The 19,627-nt window shown below is 43.6% G+C and overlaps 1 protein-coding gene across 2 annotated transcripts in view; it reads left to right on the forward strand.

The window, feature by feature from the left end:
• The window catches only part of ADGRB1 (adhesion G protein-coupled receptor B1), an 83,197-nt gene that overhangs the window by 62,573 nt on the left and 997 nt on the right, over positions 1-19,627 (forward strand). For both annotated transcript variants that reach the window (XM_044658301.1, XM_044658303.1), the window contains exons 10-12: positions 3,349-4,073; positions 6,623-6,658; positions 9,914-10,024. In XM_044658301.1, coding sequence (XP_044514236.1) covers positions 3,349-4,073; positions 6,623-6,658; positions 9,914-10,024 — 872 coding nt within the window. The remainder of the gene's footprint in view (positions 1-3,348; positions 4,074-6,622; positions 6,659-9,913; positions 10,025-19,627) is intronic.

Raw genomic sequence — 19,627 nt, forward strand, 5'->3', positions numbered from 1 at the left:
CTGTGGCCCCATTTGGGGTTTCCTTGGCAAAGATCCTGGATTTGCCATTCCCTTCTCCAGTTCACTGAGGCAAACAGGGTTAAGTGACTTGCCTAGGGTCACACAGCTAATAAGTGTCAGAGACTGGATTTGAACTCAGAAAGATGAGTTTTCCTGACTCCAGGGCCAGCCCTCTAGCCACTAAACCACAAAGCTGCCCCTGGATTTTAAACAGCTGACTTTAAGGAAATTTAAAATCCTCCCCTCTCCCTCTGAAGCCCCAGTCCCAAGCCTCCCATTTCCACTTGGGGGAATTTTGATCTCCTAGCACCCCCACCTCCCAGTCTGATATCTTGGGCTGAGCTATTTGGTGAGTAACCGTCAGGAGGCCTAGCCTCCGAGGCCCGGCCTCCACTCTTGTCCTTCCTTCACTTCATCCCAGACCTCCTTGCCTGCAATTTAATGCTTTCCTTTGCAGCTGGGACCTGCCGCCTGCACAACTTGGGTTTCCTACAGGAGACAAGTGTAGATGTGCTCACGTGTGTGTGTGTGTGTGTGTGTGTGTGTGTGTGTGTGTGTTCATGTTGTCTGTGCTGCTCTGGATCTGGGCCCCACTCTCCAAACTGGCCTGGGTTCCTCTAAGTCTGAAAATCTCCCCAGGGAGATGGAGGCTAAGCTTTCAGTGGAGGGTCTTTGGGCCCATATTCTCAATTCTACCTTAAGTCCTTAAGGTAGGTAATTCTACCCAAAAATCATTCATACTGAGGAAAAACTATAACCTGCCCAGTGCCAACATTAATCTGTGATATCATGGCATGGAAAGGTTGTTTATGGTAATAATGATAATAATAATAGTGCTTTAAAATTTACAAAACACCTTTTTTCCCCCCAGAAACCCTTTAGTAAGCACCGACTATATGCCAGGAACTGTGCTAAGTACTTTTCAAATGTCATCTTATTTGATCCCACAACAGTTCTGGAAAGTAGTTGCTATCATTTTCTCCATTTCACAGATGAGAAAATTGACGCAGGCAGAAGTTAAGTGACTTTTCCCAGGACCATATAGTGAGGAATAGTTTAAAACTAGATTTGAACACAGATCTTCTGGATTCCAGGTCCAGTGCTCTATCCACTTCATGATAACTAACTAACTGCCTTTTGGTCTAATGGCAGAGCACTTACCCCACGAGGTAGGAAAATATAGATTCTAATGCCAATTCAGTCATCACTATGTGATCTGAGGCAAGGTTTCTGGGCCTCTGTTTTCTTCGCTGTAAAATGGGAATAATGGTCCTCTCATACCAATTTCAAAGGTGTGGAATGGGAACTGATGGAGAAAAGAGTCAAGAAAAGACTTTGGGAAAAGGGAAGGAACTGGGCAAAGTGAAAAGGGTCCTGGACTTCATGTCAGAAGATCTGTGTTCAGGTACTTCTTCTGTTTGCTGCCTATATGGCAAGTCATTTAATATCTCGGGCCTCCGTTTTCTTTCTTGTAAAAGGAGAGGTTGGACTAGAAGACCCACAAGGCCCTTTCAGGTTCTAAATCCCATGAATTTCCTACGAATAGGGAAATAAAAGAAACTCTATAGGATCTCACTGATAATTGTACTATACTCCCTGCCATCTCCAGAAGCAGCCAGTTCCATTTTTTAAGATTGAAATAGAATTAGAAATAAATTTGAATTAGAATTAGAAATAAAATTGAAATAGAATCAACACCACCAACAACCCACCCCCCACCCCCAAAAATCAATCTTAGTTCCACCATATTGGCCATTAATTGCATTTTGGAATAGATGGCCTCCTAGGTACCACGTGGATCTGAAATTCTGTAATTCATCTGAATAGACGATGGACTGACCGATTCGTACACTAATCTGAAAACAGGTGGCTAAACACGCTGGCCTCAGGAAGCCCTTCTCCCTCCCCGTTTGAATAAAAGCTTGGGAATCAGTCTGGATGGTGATTTCTCAACTTGGCTTGGAAATAGCATCAGAGGATCTCAAAGCTAGAAGGAGACCTATTAGGCACACAGCCCCATCCCTAGCTGAATAGGAATTCCCTCTGCAACATCCCTGGCAAGTGTTTATCCAGCTCTTGCTTACTAGAATGCCTTCAGGAATGGGGAGCTCACCACTCATTCATTTATGCAACACATATACTATTATATTCAGATTGCTGTTTAATGCTGGGAGGGGTTTACAGAGTTTGGATGAGGTAGGGTCCTCGCCCTTACGTACCACCCCATTTAATAAAAGGAGAAGCATCGAGAACAGATAAGTCCAGAATATTTCATGATCAGAGCATCAGAGAGGAACAATTTACCCTGCGAGGTCTAATGATGAACATTTGTTATAACCAGAGGGGGGCATTGTGGGACAGAACTGATTGTTACTCAGTTCTTTAGCATGAGCCAAATCAGCCTCCTTTTGGCTTCCCTTCTCTGGTCCTTATTCTTCCCAAAGGTGAGCCTGGATTTTCACAGGAGCCATTTTTTTTAGGAAGAATCAAATCATTTTACAGGGATTCAGTGAGTGGCAAATCAAGTGACCACCCTCCTGTTTGGCCCAGACCAGCTAGGAGGTGGGGGGGGGGGCAATACTTGGCCCATTTGATTATCCCCGTTAGAGTGGCTGAGAGAGGTTTGGTGATTTGCCTGGGATCCCGTAGCATGCTTGTATCAGAGATGACAAGAATCCAGAGCTGTGTCATTCCTTTTCTCAGAGGTGTCAAACCCACTGCTTAAGTGGGGCTAAACTGTGTGAAAATTTAATTGGAAGGGGAAGCTAGCTTACTCAGTGGATCAACAAGCAAGCCTAGAGATGGGAAGTCCAAGATTCAAATCTGGCCTCGGCTACTTCCTAGCTGTGTGACCCTGGGCAAGTCACTTAACCCCCATTGCCTAGCCCTCACCACTCCTGCCTTGGAACCAATACACAATATTGATTCCAAGATGGAAGGTAAAGGCTGGTTGGGTTTTTTTTTTAATGTAATTGGGAAATATTTAACAAAATGATTAAAAATACAACCCAGATAATGTTGATTCCAAGATGGAAGGTAAAGGTTGGTTGGGTTTTTTTTTAATGTGACTGGGAAATATTTAACAAAATGATTAGAAATATAACCCAGATAATGTCGATTTGTGATTTTCTAAGTCAATATGAGACCTTCAGAGATCCTTTTCTCTTTGAGTTTGACACCATCAGACCCCTCGTGGCCTGTCCCCCCAGAGCACTGACCCAGACCCCGGTCTGAATGGGGCTGACCCAGCTGGCCCAGAGGGGAGGGGAGGGAGCATGAATGTGTGTCTCGTGGAGGGGGACAGTCCTGAGTTCTCCTCCCGCTCTGTGTCCCCCTGTCCTCCTGCAGTGTTGAACAAGGATATCACGGCCTGCCGGACCTCGACCATCACGGGGACGCTGAAGCGCCCCTCCATCCAGGATGAGGAGAAACTGAAACTCAACCACCCCAAGACCCCCTCTAACTTTAACAGTCTTCCCACCAATGTGTCCAAGATGCACCTCCAGGGATCCCCCCACTATCTGGGGGGCGTCAACCTGAGCGAGTTCGCCAACCACACACTGACTCTTAAGAAAGACAAGACCCCTAAGTCCATCTACATCTGTGATGGGGACATCTTTAAGAAGCTGGACTCCGAGCTAAGCAGGGCCCAGGAGAAGGTGCTGGACACCAGCTACGTGATCCTGCCCACCAACACGGCCACCCTCCGCGCCAAGCCCCCCAAGGACGAGGGGAAGTACAGCATCAACATCGACCACATGCCCCAGACCCGCCTCATCCACCTCAACATGGCAGCTGACCCAAGCTACGGGGTGAAGAGCCCACCCCGAGAGCCAGCCTCGTGCCCTGAGGCCCAGGCCTCCTCCTCCTCCCTGACTCCTGCACAGCCTCCAGCCCCCCCTTCAGCACCGCCTCCACCCCAACAGCAGCCCCTGCCCCCACCGCCAGCCCCACACAGCCTGGCCCCAGAGCCCCATGCCAGCACCCTCGGGGAGCCCAGCACCGAAGGGGCACCCACAGGGGTGGTGAACAAGAGCGAGACGGTCTCCACCCTCTCCATGAGCTCCCTGGAGGTAAGTGACTGACCTACTCTAACCGAGCCAAGCACAGACTGTCTTCCTGGCATGAGATGCCTTGTAAAGAAAATCTAAATTCATTTAAAACTTAACAAATATTAATTACAGCAGCACACATTAGAAATCACATTTGGAAGAGCAAGTGCAATTTCTGTGGGTTACATTAGATTCAGGGTCCCTTTGAGGACGGGGACTTTTTTTTTTTAACCTTTCTTTGTATTCCAGGTTTGGGGAGTATCTGGCATGGGGCAGGCAAGTAATAAATGTTTGTTGGCTGGAAATCACATTGCAGTAACACTCGGGGGGAAGTCACAGTCGATTGGGGAAATCTAATCTGCGCCCAAATAAAGATGATCCAACATATGGGATGAGAGAGGAAAAGAAGAAGCAATCAAAACAAGCTGTTGGAGGAAAGTTTGAAGAGGGGGAGAGGGCTTTCGTTTGCCAGGAGGGGATCCAGGGAGACTTCCTGGGAGAAGATATGCCAGGCCATCAAGGAAGATGAAGATGTCTAGGAGAAGCGAGGCAGAGGGAGCCGTCTTCCTAACTTGGCAGCAGCAGCAGGGGCCTGCACAGGGCAGGAAAGGGCAGGCCACATTAGGGCAGATACCAAATAGCCAGCCTGGGCTGAATTGTAGCACTTGAGAAGGAAAAGAATTCGAGATCAAGCAAAAAATGGGAGTAAGGGCCAGGCGGTAGAGGGGGGCTTAAAAGGCCAGAAACAAGGGCTTTTGACCTATCCTGTAGACCAGAGGTTCAAAAAGAGCGGTCCAGGATCTCCTGGGAATAGATAGATGTCCCCGTGGTCAAGAGTCATTTCATCGGGATACTATGACATTTTTATTTCTAACATGGTCTTTGTTGATAGATGTAATGCATACAAACTAAAGCCATTGGGGAGGGGGCTCCTTAGTAATTTTTAACAATATAAAAGGGCCCTGGCATCAAAAAGTTTCAGAACCGCTGCTGGGGACAAGAAGGAGCCAATGAAGCTAATCGAGCAAGAGACAGACGTCATCACTCCCATTTTTGATTTAGGAAGATTATTTTGGCCATCATCTGCCTGGTGGCCTGGAGGGAGGAGAGGTGGACTAAATAATGTAGAAATGGCACTGAACAGTAGCCCCACTAAGGCTTGGCATCAGTCGATTTCCATTCTCCCTTTCTTCTTCTTTTTAGACCCATATATTTTTTCCTTGGCTGCTATACTGATCACATAGAACCAGGGGGCAACATAGAGCTGCACTCTTAGACAGGAGGCAGACGAGTACAGTCTAGAGCCACTTCTGATCGCTATACCTTCCTAAGGAAGCTGAGTGGCTCAGTGGGTAGAATGCTGAGCCTGGAATCAGGAAGAACCTGAGTTCAAATCCTGTCTCAGATACTTGCTAGCTGTGTGATCTTTAGCCTGTCTCTGTTTCCTTATCTGTAAAATGGGGAACTTAATAACACCAACCTCCCAGGATGGTCATAAGGATTAAAGAAGATAATATTTGGAAAGCATTTAAAATAGGCATCATAATAACATCTACCTCCGGGATGGTCATGAACATTAAATGAGATGATATATATATATATAAGATAAGGGTTATTTAATTATAATTATGTAATTATAATTATAATTAAATAACCCTTATCTTCTGTCTTGGAATCAATACTAGATATAGGTTCCAAGGCAGAAGAGCAAGAAGAGCTAGGCAATGGGATTAGGTGACTTGCTCAGGGTCACGCAGCTAGGAAATGAGATAATATTTGTAAAGCATTTAGCACAATGCCTGGCACATAGTAGGGGCTCAATAAATGCCATTCCCTTCCATGCTGCAGCACTCTTCTAAAGCAGCATGTGCTTCACTGTTCCTGCTTCTCTTCTTTATTGTCATCATTCAGTTGTGTCTGACTCTTCATGGCCCCAATACTGTCCTTGGGGTTTTCTTGGTAAAGGCTACTGAGTGGTTTGCCATCTCCTCCAGTGCGTTAAGACAAAAGGAGGTTAAGTGACTTGTCCAGGGTGATATAGCTAGGAAGTATATGAGCCTGAATTTGAACTTCCTAACTCTAGTTAGGAATCACTAAACCACCAAGCTGCCTCTCTCTTCTCCATACGCCACTTCTGTTTCCTAGAGGTCTCCCCATCTTCTTGTGGCCCTCCCTCCTCCACATCCCCCTAATCCCCTGCCCTGGACCTTTTCCCTCCCTCAATATCTTTCTACCTACATCTGAACCTGTTTGAAGCCAGCAGTGTTCAAGAAAGGATCTGAAAAAGCTACTTGGCACTGAGGGAGTGATTGTACCTTCTGCGTTTGCCTGTTTTAATGGAAGGACCTGGAACAGTGGTGGGAGAATTTCAAACAGCGTAGGGGAGAAAGGTGTGTGGTCTGGGGGCCTCTTGCTTCCCCTCAGATCACCCCCCAAGAGGAGGAGAATGAGGAAAGGCCAATGGTGCTACGATGGGAGGGAAGCCGAGCACTGGAGTTGGTAAAAATTCATACATGTTTTAAAAGTAATTCGCAAATTGACACGGAGTTCTCTTTTTCTTGTCTTCACAGAGGAGGAAATCTCGGTACGCAGAGCTGGATTTTGAGGTGGGTGTCTCTCTCATTCCCTGCATGTCTTTCTCATGGCTTCTGGGAGCCCCCGCTCCAAAGGAGGGGGCCAAGGCCACTGCCTCCAGGCTATCAGTAGTTTGACATAGAAATTTGCCATGGGAAAGGGATTGTTCTCTGATCTTGGTGTTCATGCTGCGGTTCCAAAGATCGACTTCACAAATCTAGGGTGGGAAAAGGATGACTTGACAGCAGTTTGTGTGAAAGAAAGATCTGCGCTGATCTGGGGGCTACCAGCTCGGTATGACTTTGTGGCAGGTGTGACATGACAATCAGAAAAACAAAATAATAAAGACAATGTGCCCTTGCACTGTCCTCAGAGGCACAGATTGCAGGAAGAAGGAGTTTAATAGCTAACATTTCTATATCACTTTAATGTCTGCAACATCTTATACGAATGTCTCATTTGATCCTCTCAACAATTGTGGAAAGGAAGTGCTGTTATGATTCCCATTTTATAGATTAGGAAACTGAGATGACTAGAGGTTAAGTTACTTGCCCAGGGTCATGCAACTGGTAAGTGTCTAAAGCTGGATTTGAACTCACATCTGGAGAATTCCGTTTTAGAAGTCACAGTTTAGGAGAGGTATGGACAAGTCAGAGAGCATTGGTATAGGTCAGACAGAATGTTGACAGGTGTCAAATTTGTGCCATATAAGGATCAGCTGACCTTGGGATATTTAGCTGGGAGAAGAGAAGACTTTTGGAAAAAAAGAATGATAACTGCCTTTGAGGGGAAGCTAGGTAGCACAGTGGACCGAGCACCTGACAGGAAGTGCTGAGTTCAACTCTAATCCCAGATATTTATTAGCTGTATGACCCTGAGCAAGTCACCTGCTTCTGTCTGAATCATTTTTCTCATCTAATTAGATTTGTTCTCATCCCTTTATCCGCAGAGTCAGGGAACTAGGAGCAATGAGTGGATATTGCAAAGCAGCAAATGTAGGCTTGACATTCATAACAAGTTCTTAAATTTAAGATAACCCAAAAATATATTAAAGTGCCTTAGAAGGTAGTGAGCTTCCCTTTACTGGAGGTCTTCAAGCAACCACTGCATGACTATTACCCAGTGTATTAGAGTGGGAATTTTTTTTCAGGATTAGGGTGGCATAGATGGCTGCTAAGGCCCTCAGAGCTACATGGCACAGTCATAGGCAGGCAGGAAATGGAAATAAGCATTTATCTAGCACCTACTAGGTGTGGTGCCAGGCATTACACTAAGCACTTTACAAATAGTATCTCATTTGAAAGTCAAGAAGTCACTGGGCCTAGGGTCAGGAAGTTCTGAGTTCAGATCCTTCTTCAGTTACTTATTATATGTGTTACCCTAAACTGTTCAGTAAACACTTATTAAGTACCTACTGTATGCCAGATACTGTGCTAAGTGCTGGGGATACAAAAAGAGACAAAAAAATGTCCCTGCCCTCAAGGAGCTTCCAATCTAATGGGGAAGACAACATGCAAACAAACAGATACAAAGCAAACTCTTCTCTCTCTCTCTCTCTCTCTCTCTCTCTCTCTCTCTCTCTCTCTCTCTCTCTCTCTCTTTTTCTCCTCCCTCTCTTCTCTATCTCTATACACATATGCATATAAATATATCCTGTGCATGTGTGTATGTATAAATATGTATATATACTGTAAGATTTAAATTAATTTCCTGTATATATTTTTATCTCTCCTGTGCATGTGTGAGAGAAAGAGAATTAGGAAATAAATGAACAGAGGGAAAGCACTAAATATAAAAAGAGGTTGGGGAAAGCTTCATGGAGAAAGTGATTCTCCTTGGGACTTGAAAAAAGCCAAGGAAGCCAGGGAGTAGGCAAGTCATTTAACCTCTGTCAGCCTCAGTTTCCTCATCTGTAAAATAGAAATAATAAGAGCTTCTACCTCCCAGAGTTGCTGTGAGGATCAAATGATATAATCATTGCAAAGTCCTCGGTACAATGCCTGGTATAGTGGATGCTCTACTGTTGTTCGGTCATTTTTAGTCACATCTGACTGAAAACTCTGTCACAAAGCTGACTGTGGGATCTTCAGCAAGCCCTCACCTCTCTCTGGGACATGGGTTTCCTTCTTTGTAAAAACCCATGAATTAGATTAGATCATCTTTAAGTTCCATTCTGATGCCCCATTTTGCGTTTTCTTGACAAAGATACTAGAGTGGATTGCCATTTCCTTCTCCAGCTCGTTTTACAGATGAAGAAACTGAGGCAAAGAAAGGTTAGGTGACTTGCCCAGGATTTCACAGGTAAGAAGTATCTGAGGCCAGATTTGAACTCAGGAAGATGAAGCATCCGGACTCCAGGCCTGGCACTCAATCCACTCTATCCACTGTGCCATCTAGCTGCCCAGGAACTATGTAAACATTAGCTATTATCATTATTATTAGTGTAAAGAGCAAATGGAATAATATATAACATTTTGAAAATTTTAAAGCACTCTATAAATGTTATTATTTTACCTGAAATTCTGTGTAATTTTGGGAACTCTGACCCGATACCATAAGCCAAATCTAATGGAGAAGATCATGCCCTCAGAGGGTTCTCTCACGGATAAAGTAAGACCCAGAGATATTCCCTGATCTACATTCCAAAGGGCACATATCTCATCAGTGAAGGCAGTTTCAGCCCCAGGTGTGCTTAGGCCATTTTGTCATCTCTTTCCATTTTTTTTTAAACTTGTATCCTCAATCTTAGAAATAATACTGTGTATTGGTTTCAAGGCAGAAGAGGGGTAAGGGCTAGGCAATGGGGTTTAAGTGACTTGCCCAGGGTCACACAGCTGGAAAGTGTCTGAGGCCACCTTTGAACCCAGGATCTCCCATCTCTAGACCTGGTTCGATTTCAATCCACTGAGCCACTTAGCTGCCTCCACTACCACCACTCCCAAGCATCCTCTCTTAAATTTGGAAGCTAGTATTTGTGAAACTGTTGGGAGGGGCAGCTGGGTGATTCAGTAGATTGAGAACCAGGCCTGGAAACAGGAGATCCTGGGTTCAGATCTGACCACTAATATTTCCTAGCCATATGGTCCTGGGCAAGTCACTTAACACCCATCCATTGGCTAATCCTTACCGCTCTTCTGCCTTGGAACTGATGCTCAGTATCAATTAATTCTAAGACAGAAGTTAAAGATTTTTAAAAAAGAAAGAAAGAAACTGATGGGAACTCCAGAGTGGCCTTTAGCTTCTCTCTCCATCATGGTTTGTTGTACTTATTTCTCCTCTTTTCCCAGAAAATAATGCACACCCGGAAACGCCACCAGGACATGTTCCAAGACTTGAACCGCAAACTGCAGCACGCAGAGAAGGAGAAAGAGAAGGAGGCACCTGTTGCAGAGAGTAAGGTGAGTGACCTTGACTGAGAACAAGGCTCAAAGCCCCAAAGGGAGCATCAGGAATCCTGGAGTGGAGGCTCTGCTCTGCCAAAAACCTGACTCTGGGATGGATCTCCAGCAAGCCCTCACCTCCCTCTGGGACATGGTTTCCTTCTTTGTAAAAATCCATGAATTGGACAAGATCGTCCCTAAGGTCCATTCTGGCTGGCCAGCTGGTGGTTCTGTGTTTGGGCTTGGGAAGGGCAGCCAGATTGGGGAGGGGACATGAAACCATGGGAGGGGGGTGAATTCAGTGAGTCGGTCAACAAGCATTTCAGCACTTGTGGTGTTCCAGGTATTGGGCTAAGCCCTGGGGGTACAGAAAAAGCAAAAACAGTCCCTGCCTCCGAGGAGCCCAGCTTCCTTTCTAATGGGGAGACCCCCTCTAGATAACTAGGGACATCTGAAATCCATACAGAGTGGGTGGAGGTGATCTTAGAGGGGAAGGCTCTAGCAGCTGGGGGTGAAGGAGAAGACTGGAAAGGACTTCCCACAGGAGAAGGTAGCATTTGAGCCGAGTCCTGAAGGATCCCAAGGGCGCCAAGTAGACTGAGGTGAGGAAAGAGAGCATTCTAAACATGAGGGACAACCGATGCAAAAAGCACAGAAATGGGGGCAGGCCGATGGCTCAGGGGATAGAGCTTGGGGGCCTAGAAACAACAGATCCAGGGTTCAAATTTGGCTTCAGATACTTCCTCGCTGTGTGCCCCATGGGCAAGTCATTTAAACCCAATTACCTAGCCTTTAATACTTTTCTGCCTTGGAATTGATACTTAGTAGTATGGATTCCAACACAGAAAGCAAGGATTTTTTTAAAGGAGACTAGAGATGGGAGATGATAATAATAACAAAAATTATAGTAAAAATAATTTCTAGCATTTATGGATTAAAAAAACAGGGAGGGGGCTATTGGAGCTAGATTGTAGAATGCATGGAGGATAATAAAATCTAAGAAGATTAGACAGATTCTGAAGGGACTAGGGAGCCATTGGAGATTTTTGATTAGGGAAGTAACATGCTCAGACCCAGACTTAGAAATATCCCTGTGGCAGCTGGACGAATTCAATTCACCCCAATAAATATTGGTGAATAATTACACTAACAACTCATTTCTTTTTTTAAAAAAAAATCTTTATCTTCTGTCTTAGAATTAATACTAAGTTTTAGTTCCAAGGCAGAAGTGTGGTAAGGGCTAAGCAATTGGAGTTAAGTGACTTGTCCAGGATCGCAGTTAGGAAGTGTCAAAGGCTAGATTTGAACCGAGGCCCTCCTGGCTCCAAAACCAATGCTCTATTCACTAAGCCCCTATTTCTATTTTGTTTTAACATTTACAGAGAGTTTTCCCCAGGACAACCCTATGAGGTGGGTAGTGTGAGAATTATTAGGCTTGTTTTACAAAGAAAGATACTAAAGTCTAAAACAGTTGTGACCTTTTGGGCTTGTGGGTAGGATGTGAAGATGAGACAAGATAGGGACGTTTGGAGGTGTAGAGTGGTATCAGCCGTGGACTCTTCATTACTATGTGACCTTGTGCAAGTCACTTAAACTCTCTAAGGCTATTTCCCCTTACAAAATAGAGATAATACCTACTCATCTAGCTCACAAGGTTGTTGTGAAGAGAATGCAAAGAAATCTTTAATTTCTATTGAAAGGAAAGTTATTACTATCTTAGTCATCTATTAGTCTCCAGATCGCCTACTTTTTCAAGGAGTTCAGACCTGACTCATAGCCTTTTTCTTCATTTCAATAGATAGATAAGTAGAGAAATACAAAAATGGAGAGAGAAGGAATAGATATGTATGTATGTATGCATATATATATATTTATAAAGAGAGAGTGAGGAGGGAGCTACAGATAGATAAATAGATGAGAAGATAGAGTGAGAGAGGGGAAGAGATCAATTTATAGATAAGTAGATAGATAGATAGATAGATAGATAGATAGATAGATAGATAGATAGATAGATAGATAGATAGATATGATAGATAGATAGATGGCAGAGATGCTATTTAGATAGATATGATAGATAGATAGATAAAAGATAGAGATGATAGATAGAAAACAGAAATGATATTTAGATAGATAGATATAATAGATAGATAGATAGATAGATAGATAGATAGATAGATAGATAGATAGATAGATAGATAGATAGATAAAAGATAGAGATGATAGATAGATAGATGACAGAGATGATAGATAAATAGATAGACAGACAGACAAATGGAGAGAGGAAGAAGATATAGAAGAGGGAGTGAGGAGAAAGAAACATAAATATATGGATATCTGGAGAGATAACAGAGATCTAGATAGACAGATGGATAGATAAAAGGAGACAGGAGGGAGATATAAATAGATTGATATATGGAAAGAGTTATGAAATAAATGGAAAGATGATAGAGAAAACAGAGAAAGATAAAATAGATATATAAATTGACAGAGATAGATGGAAAGAGATGAAATGGATGGATAGATTGTTAAAGATAAATAGAAGACAGAAAGATATAAAGATATAAATATAGAGGATGATACATCTATATGGATCTACCTATATATGTATATTATATGTTTAGATATACATATATGAACTTATATAGGGAGACAGGTATCTAGATACAAATTGATACAAATACCTGTGGCTCCTTTTACAATCACACTCCCAAAGAAGCATAGTTTATGTAGTGACCTCCATTTTTTTGCATCTCAGACCTTCCTCAATCCTTCTGTAAGACATTGATGTTGACACTCCTAGACTCTAAATGTATCAACTTCCTCAAATCCCATAATCTTCGCCTTCCCTCCAACTCAGCCATCACCTTGATGATGATGATAGTAATAATAGAATTTAATGAACATTATATAGCCCTTTAAGGTTTGTGAAACACTTTACAAACATTATGTCGTTTAGCTGTGCTATTATGATTCCCATTTTACAGGTGAGGAAACTGAAGAAGACAGCCATTAAGTATCACACAGCTGGGAAGTGTCTGAGTCTGAATTTTCAGTCAGGACTTCTGACTCGAGGTGCAGCACTCTATTCACAGTGCTCAGCCCGTAGTGATCACTCATAACTAGACCCAAATTCTTCTCTCTCATTAAGGTTGTGTTCCTTGCCAAGGAGCTGAATCCCCCTCTCCTCTGATCTCCCTGTCACCTCGCTCTTCTTGAGTTCTCTGTCTTCCCTGGGTCCTCCAACTCCTCCATGCCTCCTTGTTCTTCTCCCAGGCTGTCTCTTCCTTGAGCTGGCCTTTCCTCCCTTAACAATGGATCCCATGGTTGACTTGTTCCATTAGTTATTAGCAAGTCGAGCCAACAAACATTATTTACCCAGCTATTATGTTCTGGGCCATGTACTAAGTACTAGGGATGATGTAAAAGAAAGCAAAAGACAATCCCTTCCCTTAAGGAGCTCATAGTCTCATGGAACGATATATACTATAGAGCAGTGGTTCCCAAACTTTTTTGGCCAACCACCCCCTTTTCAGAAAAAATATTACTTAACCCCCTGGAAATTAATTTTTTTTTAATAGCAATAGGAAAGATAAATGTACCTGTGGCCAGCACCGCCTCCCTGGATTGCTGCAGCACCCACCAGGGGGCGGTGGCACCCACTTTGGGAATCATTGCTATAGAGTATATATTGATCATTGACAAAAGAAAGGCACTGTCTAGCATTAAGAGAAATTGGGGAGGGTTTCCAGTAGAAGGTGGGACTTTATTTGGGACTTGAAGGAAGCCCGGGCAACGAGGAGGCAAGGATGAGGAGTGAGAACATTCTAGGCATGGGAGACGGCCATATTCACAAAAACGCTCAGGCCATTTGTGATCACTTGATCACAAAATGTGGGGAAGAAGAGGAAGGGAAGAAAATGAGAGATAAAAAGCTTGGAAAGATTAGAGGAGGCCATATTGTGAAGGGTTTTGAGTGTCAAACAGGGGATTTTATTTTATTTGATCCTGAAGGTAATAGGGAGCTGCTGGAGTTTATTGAATAGCCAGGAATGACACAGATGTGTATTTTAGAAAGATCACATTGATGGGCCAGAGTGGGGAGAGATTTGAGGCAGGGAAGCCAAAAGGCAAGCTGTTGAACTTTGTTGTTGAGTCATTTCAGTTGTGTCCAGACGCCATAGGTGCAATTTCCTTCTCTAGCTCATTTTACATATGAAAAAAAAACTGAGGCAAAAGGGGTTTAGGTGACTTGCCCAAGGTAACACAGCTGGGAAGTGCCTGAGTTCATATTTGAACTTGGGAAAATAAGTCTTTCTGACTCCAGACCTGGCACTCTATGCACTGTGCCACCTAGCCCAATGTTCCTGGCTCTGCCCTTAAACCTCTTTCTTCCATATCTTATTATCAGTCATGCCTTGCCAGAGACCCCAGGCCCTGGTTTACCCCTACCATTCTCTTTTTCTGTTGCTACTTAGTCACTCAATACTGCAGTAAATAGTGTAAGGAGTAGGGCACTGACCTTATCTGAATCAGGTTCTGCCACAGAGAGTAGCAGTGTGACCTTGGATAAGTCATCTCCTCTCAGACTCAGTTTCCTCTTTTGTAAAATAGGGATAATAAGCTTCCTCATTGGGATGTTTTGAGATATAATGAAATAACATGTGTAGGGCGCTTTAAACTTAAATTACTGTATAAATGCTAGTTATCAGCATCAGCAGCATTATTATTATTTTTTTAACCTCCTGGAAAAAGCTGAGCAAGCATTCTTCCTAGGTTCACTACAAACTGATGTTCTCTAATCTCACTTGGGTCCTCCCTATATCCAACAGTCCTTTTATCCCACCTGGTTTGCCTCCCATTCATACCCTTCTGTCCCAATGGCTATTCTAAACCTTCTTCCCTCCTGCCCAGCCTCCCACTTTTCCTCCCTTCTCCCCCTCAGGAGAGAATCTCCCTTCCTTCTCAGCTAGAAAATGAGGCCATCTGTCCTAGGCTCCTGATTCTCCCCTATGTCTCACTCAGAATCTCTCTTTACCATCCCCTATTCTCTCCCCCTTTGCTCAAGCTTTTCCTTCTTTCTTTGTTTCTTTGTTTCTTTGTTTCTTTGTTTCTTTGTTTCTTTGTTTCTTTCTTTCTTTCTTTCTTTCTTTCTTTCTTTCTTTCTTTCTTTCTTTCTTTTCTAAAACTCTTACCTTCCAAAATCAATACTATGTACTGATTCTAAGGCAGAAGAGTAGTAAGGGTTAGGCAATGGGGGTTAAGTGACTTGCCCAGGGTCACACAGCTAGGAAGTGTGTTTGAAACCAGGACCTCTTGTCTTTAGGCCTGACTCTCAATCCACTGAACTATCCAGCTGTCCCCCTTACTCCAGTTTCTAATGAAAAAGAGCCTGTTCTCTCCTCTCTTCCTTTAAAGTTTGTACCTTCCAATCATCCTCTTCCTTTCTTTTATCTTCAACCTCTCTGTATTCACAGCTCCTTCCTACAAACATTCCCAGATCCCCCACATCCTTAAAACCCCTTCTTTTGGCCCTATTCTGCCTCTTAGCTTTCCCTTCTATTTCTTCTCCCTTTCAGAACCAAACTCCCAACAGAGCATCATTTAGGTCATGACTGCCATTTTCCCAGACTTTCCTCAGTCATTCTGGATTCCCATCTCACTACTCAATGGAAAACAACCCATCTGAGGTTACCAGTGATCTTTGACTGCTTAGTGCAATGGCTTTTTCTCTTCTCCTTGACCTCCCTGAAGCTTTTAACACTAGTAGCCATCCGCTTCTTGGGTCCTTCTCCTTCCTCTTAGGCTATCCCTTCTCAGTCCCTTTTGCTGATTCACCATCACTTTTCTACCCAGAAATGTGGGCAAAATTTGCCTCAGGCATGCTCTCTTTCTTTCTCTCTTGACATTCTCTCTCTCTCTCTCTCTCTCTCTCTCTCTCTCTCTCTCTCTCTCTCTCTCTCTCTCATCTCATCACCTCCCATGGGCTTAATTAACATCTCTATGAAGATGCCTCAGATCTTTACCTCCAAGGCTTAATTTATCTTGAATGGCCTGCATTACTAATGTTGTTGTTCAGTCCTGTTCAACTTTCCCTGACTCATTTGGGGTTTTCTTGGCAAAAAGCCTGGAATGATTTGCCATTTCCTTCTCCAGCTCACTTTACAGAGAAAGAAACTGAGGTAAGCAAAGTTCAGTACTCAGGATGGCATAGCTAGGAAGCGTCTGAGACCATATTTGAACTCACAAAGATGAGTCTTCCAGACTCCAGACTTGATGTTCTGTATGCTGTCACCTCGCTGCCCATTCCTCATGGTCGCTGCACTACTAATAACTTCGCATAAATCGCCACTTAGAGGTTTCTAACTCAACCTGTCTAAAATGGAACTCGTTATTTGTGCCACTATATCAAGTCTAGCCTTCTTTCAATTCAATGAACATTTCTTCTGAGGAAACCATCCTCCATTCCAGTCCCCCAGGTTTGTGACCTCGGAGTCATTCTTCAAAGATGTCTCTCTCCAGTGTGAAAAAATGAAAAGCATTTATGATTAATTGTTTTCTGAGACTCTCCAGTTCTGGGAAAGCTAGGTGGCTCAGTGGATAGATAGTCAAGTCTCAAGATGGGGGGTTCTGGGTTCAAATGTGACCTCAGACACTTCCTAACTATGTGACCCTGGAAAAGTCACTTAACCCCCATTGCCTAGCCCTTACTGCTCTTCTGCCTTAGAACTGATACTTCATATTAATACTAAGACAGAAGTTAAGGGTTTTTTAAAAAAGACTTGTCAATTCTACCTCCATCACAGTTCTTAGATCTTTCCCCTTCTCACACCACCCAACCTCATCTCACATCCTCTACCCTAATTCTGCTTGGCTCTCATCACTTCTCATCAGGGCAATGGCAACAGGCTCTGTCTCTCCCCTCTCCAATCCGCCCTCCTAAATACTGCCTAAAACTTATTCCTAAAACCTAGATCTGACCATGCCACTCCCCTGTCCCCCAAATCTCCAGTGGCCCTATGGCCTCTAGGAAAAAATTGAAAATCTTCAGCTTGCCATTCGAAGTCCTTCCAAAGCAATCTGATCTGCCCCATATGGTTCATTCCATGTTTCAGTCAGTCTGGTCAAATGCAATTCCCCAAACACGACGTTCCATTGACCACTTCTTTGCCTTTTCACAGGCCATCTGTGCCCAGAGGATATTCCCTCTCACCTCAGCCTCAGAGAAACCCTGGCTCCCTTCAGAGCGGTGCTCAGTGACCCCCCCCTCCATGAGGGCGTTCCATATTCCCAATCATGGCTGTTGTTGATGGCGATGGTGGTGTTAGAAAAAGGAGGATGAGGAGCTGCAGCTAGCATTTATATATCATAAGGCTTGCAAAGTACTTTTCAGATATCATCTCACTTTATTCTTACAAGCACCTCGCGAAGTAGATGCTATTATTATCCTCGTTTTACAGATGAGGAAACTAAGGCAGATGGAAATTAGTGATTGAGTCAAGGTGTAGTAGAATTAGATCTCAGAACTCCATGACCCCAGGTCCAGAGCGCTAGTCACTGTACCGCCTCGCTGTTCTTTCCCTATTGAAATTACTTTGTATGTATAGATAGATGTAATCTAGAAATACGTATTTTTATGTTTTATATATTTTCATATATACATGTATTTACATATATTTATTTTGTATATATGAGTATATGTTCATATGTAAATACACGTGTATATATAAAACTACACATATATGTGTGTAATATATATAAAACTTAAACAGAAGTTATATGTAACCTCATATATAACTTTTCTATGTTTCTGTTTTGTTTTATTTTTAACCCTTACTTTCTGTCCTAGTAACAACTCTAGGGCAGAAGGGCAAGGCGTAGTCAAAGGGGTTAAGTGATTTGCCTAGAGTCCTATAGCTAGGAAGTGTCTGAAGCCTGATTTGAACCCAGTGCCTTCTGTCTTTAGGCCTGGCACTCCTTCTCCTGTGCTACCTAACTGCCCCTCTATATTTCTCTTAAGGTAGGACTTGAACCCAGGTCTTCCTGACTTTCAGGCCAGTTCTCTATGCTGGATTCCACTCTACTTGCCATTTTGTGCATAGATTGGGAGCTCTTTGAAGGCAAGGACTGTCTCAGAGCTTAGCACAGTATGTAGCATATAGTAGGCACTTAATAAATGTTTATCAACTAAATTAATGTTAAATAAATGTTCAATGGATGGAATTATTAGTTGCCACTTCTTTCCCTCCAAATCTTAATCCCATCTCCTGAGGAAAGACCAGGGATCATCTATAAAAGATGAGGGAATCGTTGGTTGCACACTGGCTTCTGGTGTCAAGACCCCTGGATTGAGGGTCAGGAAACCTGAGGTTAAGCCTGGCAGTTCTCCTGACTGATTGGGCAAATCTCTTCTCTTAACCAAGCCTTGTTTTGCTCCTGTTCTCTCCAGATAAGGGGAATGAGCTGCCCTTTCTTTTGTGAGTACCCAGTAAGGAATGTCTAGGGCAGCAAGGCTGCACTGTGAGGAGAGCACTAGACTTGGAGTGAGGAAGATCCAATTTCAAATCTGGGTTCACATACTAGCTATATAACCCTGAGCAAGTCACTTAATCCTCTTTGCCTCAGTTTCCTCACCTGTAAAGAGACCCAGAGAAGAAAGTGACCAACCCCTCTGGTATCTCTGCTAATAAAACTCCAAATGGGGTGATGAAGAGTCAGACAAGACTGAAACCAACTACATAGAGTAAGGAATATAGGTGCAATCACATATGTAAAATCCTGTGGCATCCTTATGCCTCCTTGTGCGGGAAGTCCTCCAATTCCACCAACACTAAATAATTTCTCCATTCTCTTAAGCCTTCTATTGCTAGTCTTCATCTGTGGTGCAATAGAGCTATTGATTGTCCTGAGAACTAGGTCTGAGTCTCCTCCTTTTCTGTTTCCCTCTGAGCTCAGCACAGCTCCACAGGTGTGCACCGAGTGTTGGGCTAGTCCCCTCTAGCTCCGCCGGTAACCCCATCCTGCAGCAGCACATTCAGTGCTGGGGACTCCTGGCTTCTTAGCCTGCCTCGACCAAAGCCAGGGGAAGGGCAGGGGGACCCCCGGCTGATTTTGCATTGTCCATCCTGTTGGTGCACATGTGAAAATGAAGGGTGTAAAGCTTATTAAATGACAGTATAATCCTAGTAACACTTTGCCTCTTCCCCCTCTCTTTTGTTCCTTTGCTCATCTCTGCTTCTCTCTGACTTTGCCCCTCAATCTGATCTCTACCTTTCTATTTGTCTCTCTTCTCTTTTGTTCTCTCTGTCTCTTTCTCTGTCTATCCCTTTTCTTGGCCCTATCCTGCTTTTCTCTTCTCTCTGCCTTTGTTTTACGGCACTGACTGCCTTTCCCTCCCTCTGTCTTTCTGTATCTATATATCGCTATTTAAATATCTCTCTCTCTCTCTGTCTCTGTCTCTCTTTCTCTGTCTCTTACTTTCTCGTTCTCTCTGTCTCTCTGTGTCTCTCTCTGTCTCTCTGTGTCTCTCTGTCTCTCTCTGCCCCTCCCCTCCTTCTCTCTCTCTTTCTCTCTCTCTGTCTCTCTTTCTGTCTCTTACTTTCTCTTTCTTTCTCTCTCTCTCTC

This window comes from Gracilinanus agilis, chromosome 1 (genome assembly GCF_016433145.1).
Source record: "Gracilinanus agilis isolate LMUSP501 chromosome 1, AgileGrace, whole genome shotgun sequence".
NCBI classification, from domain to species: Eukaryota; Metazoa; Chordata; class Mammalia; order Didelphimorphia; family Didelphidae; genus Gracilinanus; species Gracilinanus agilis.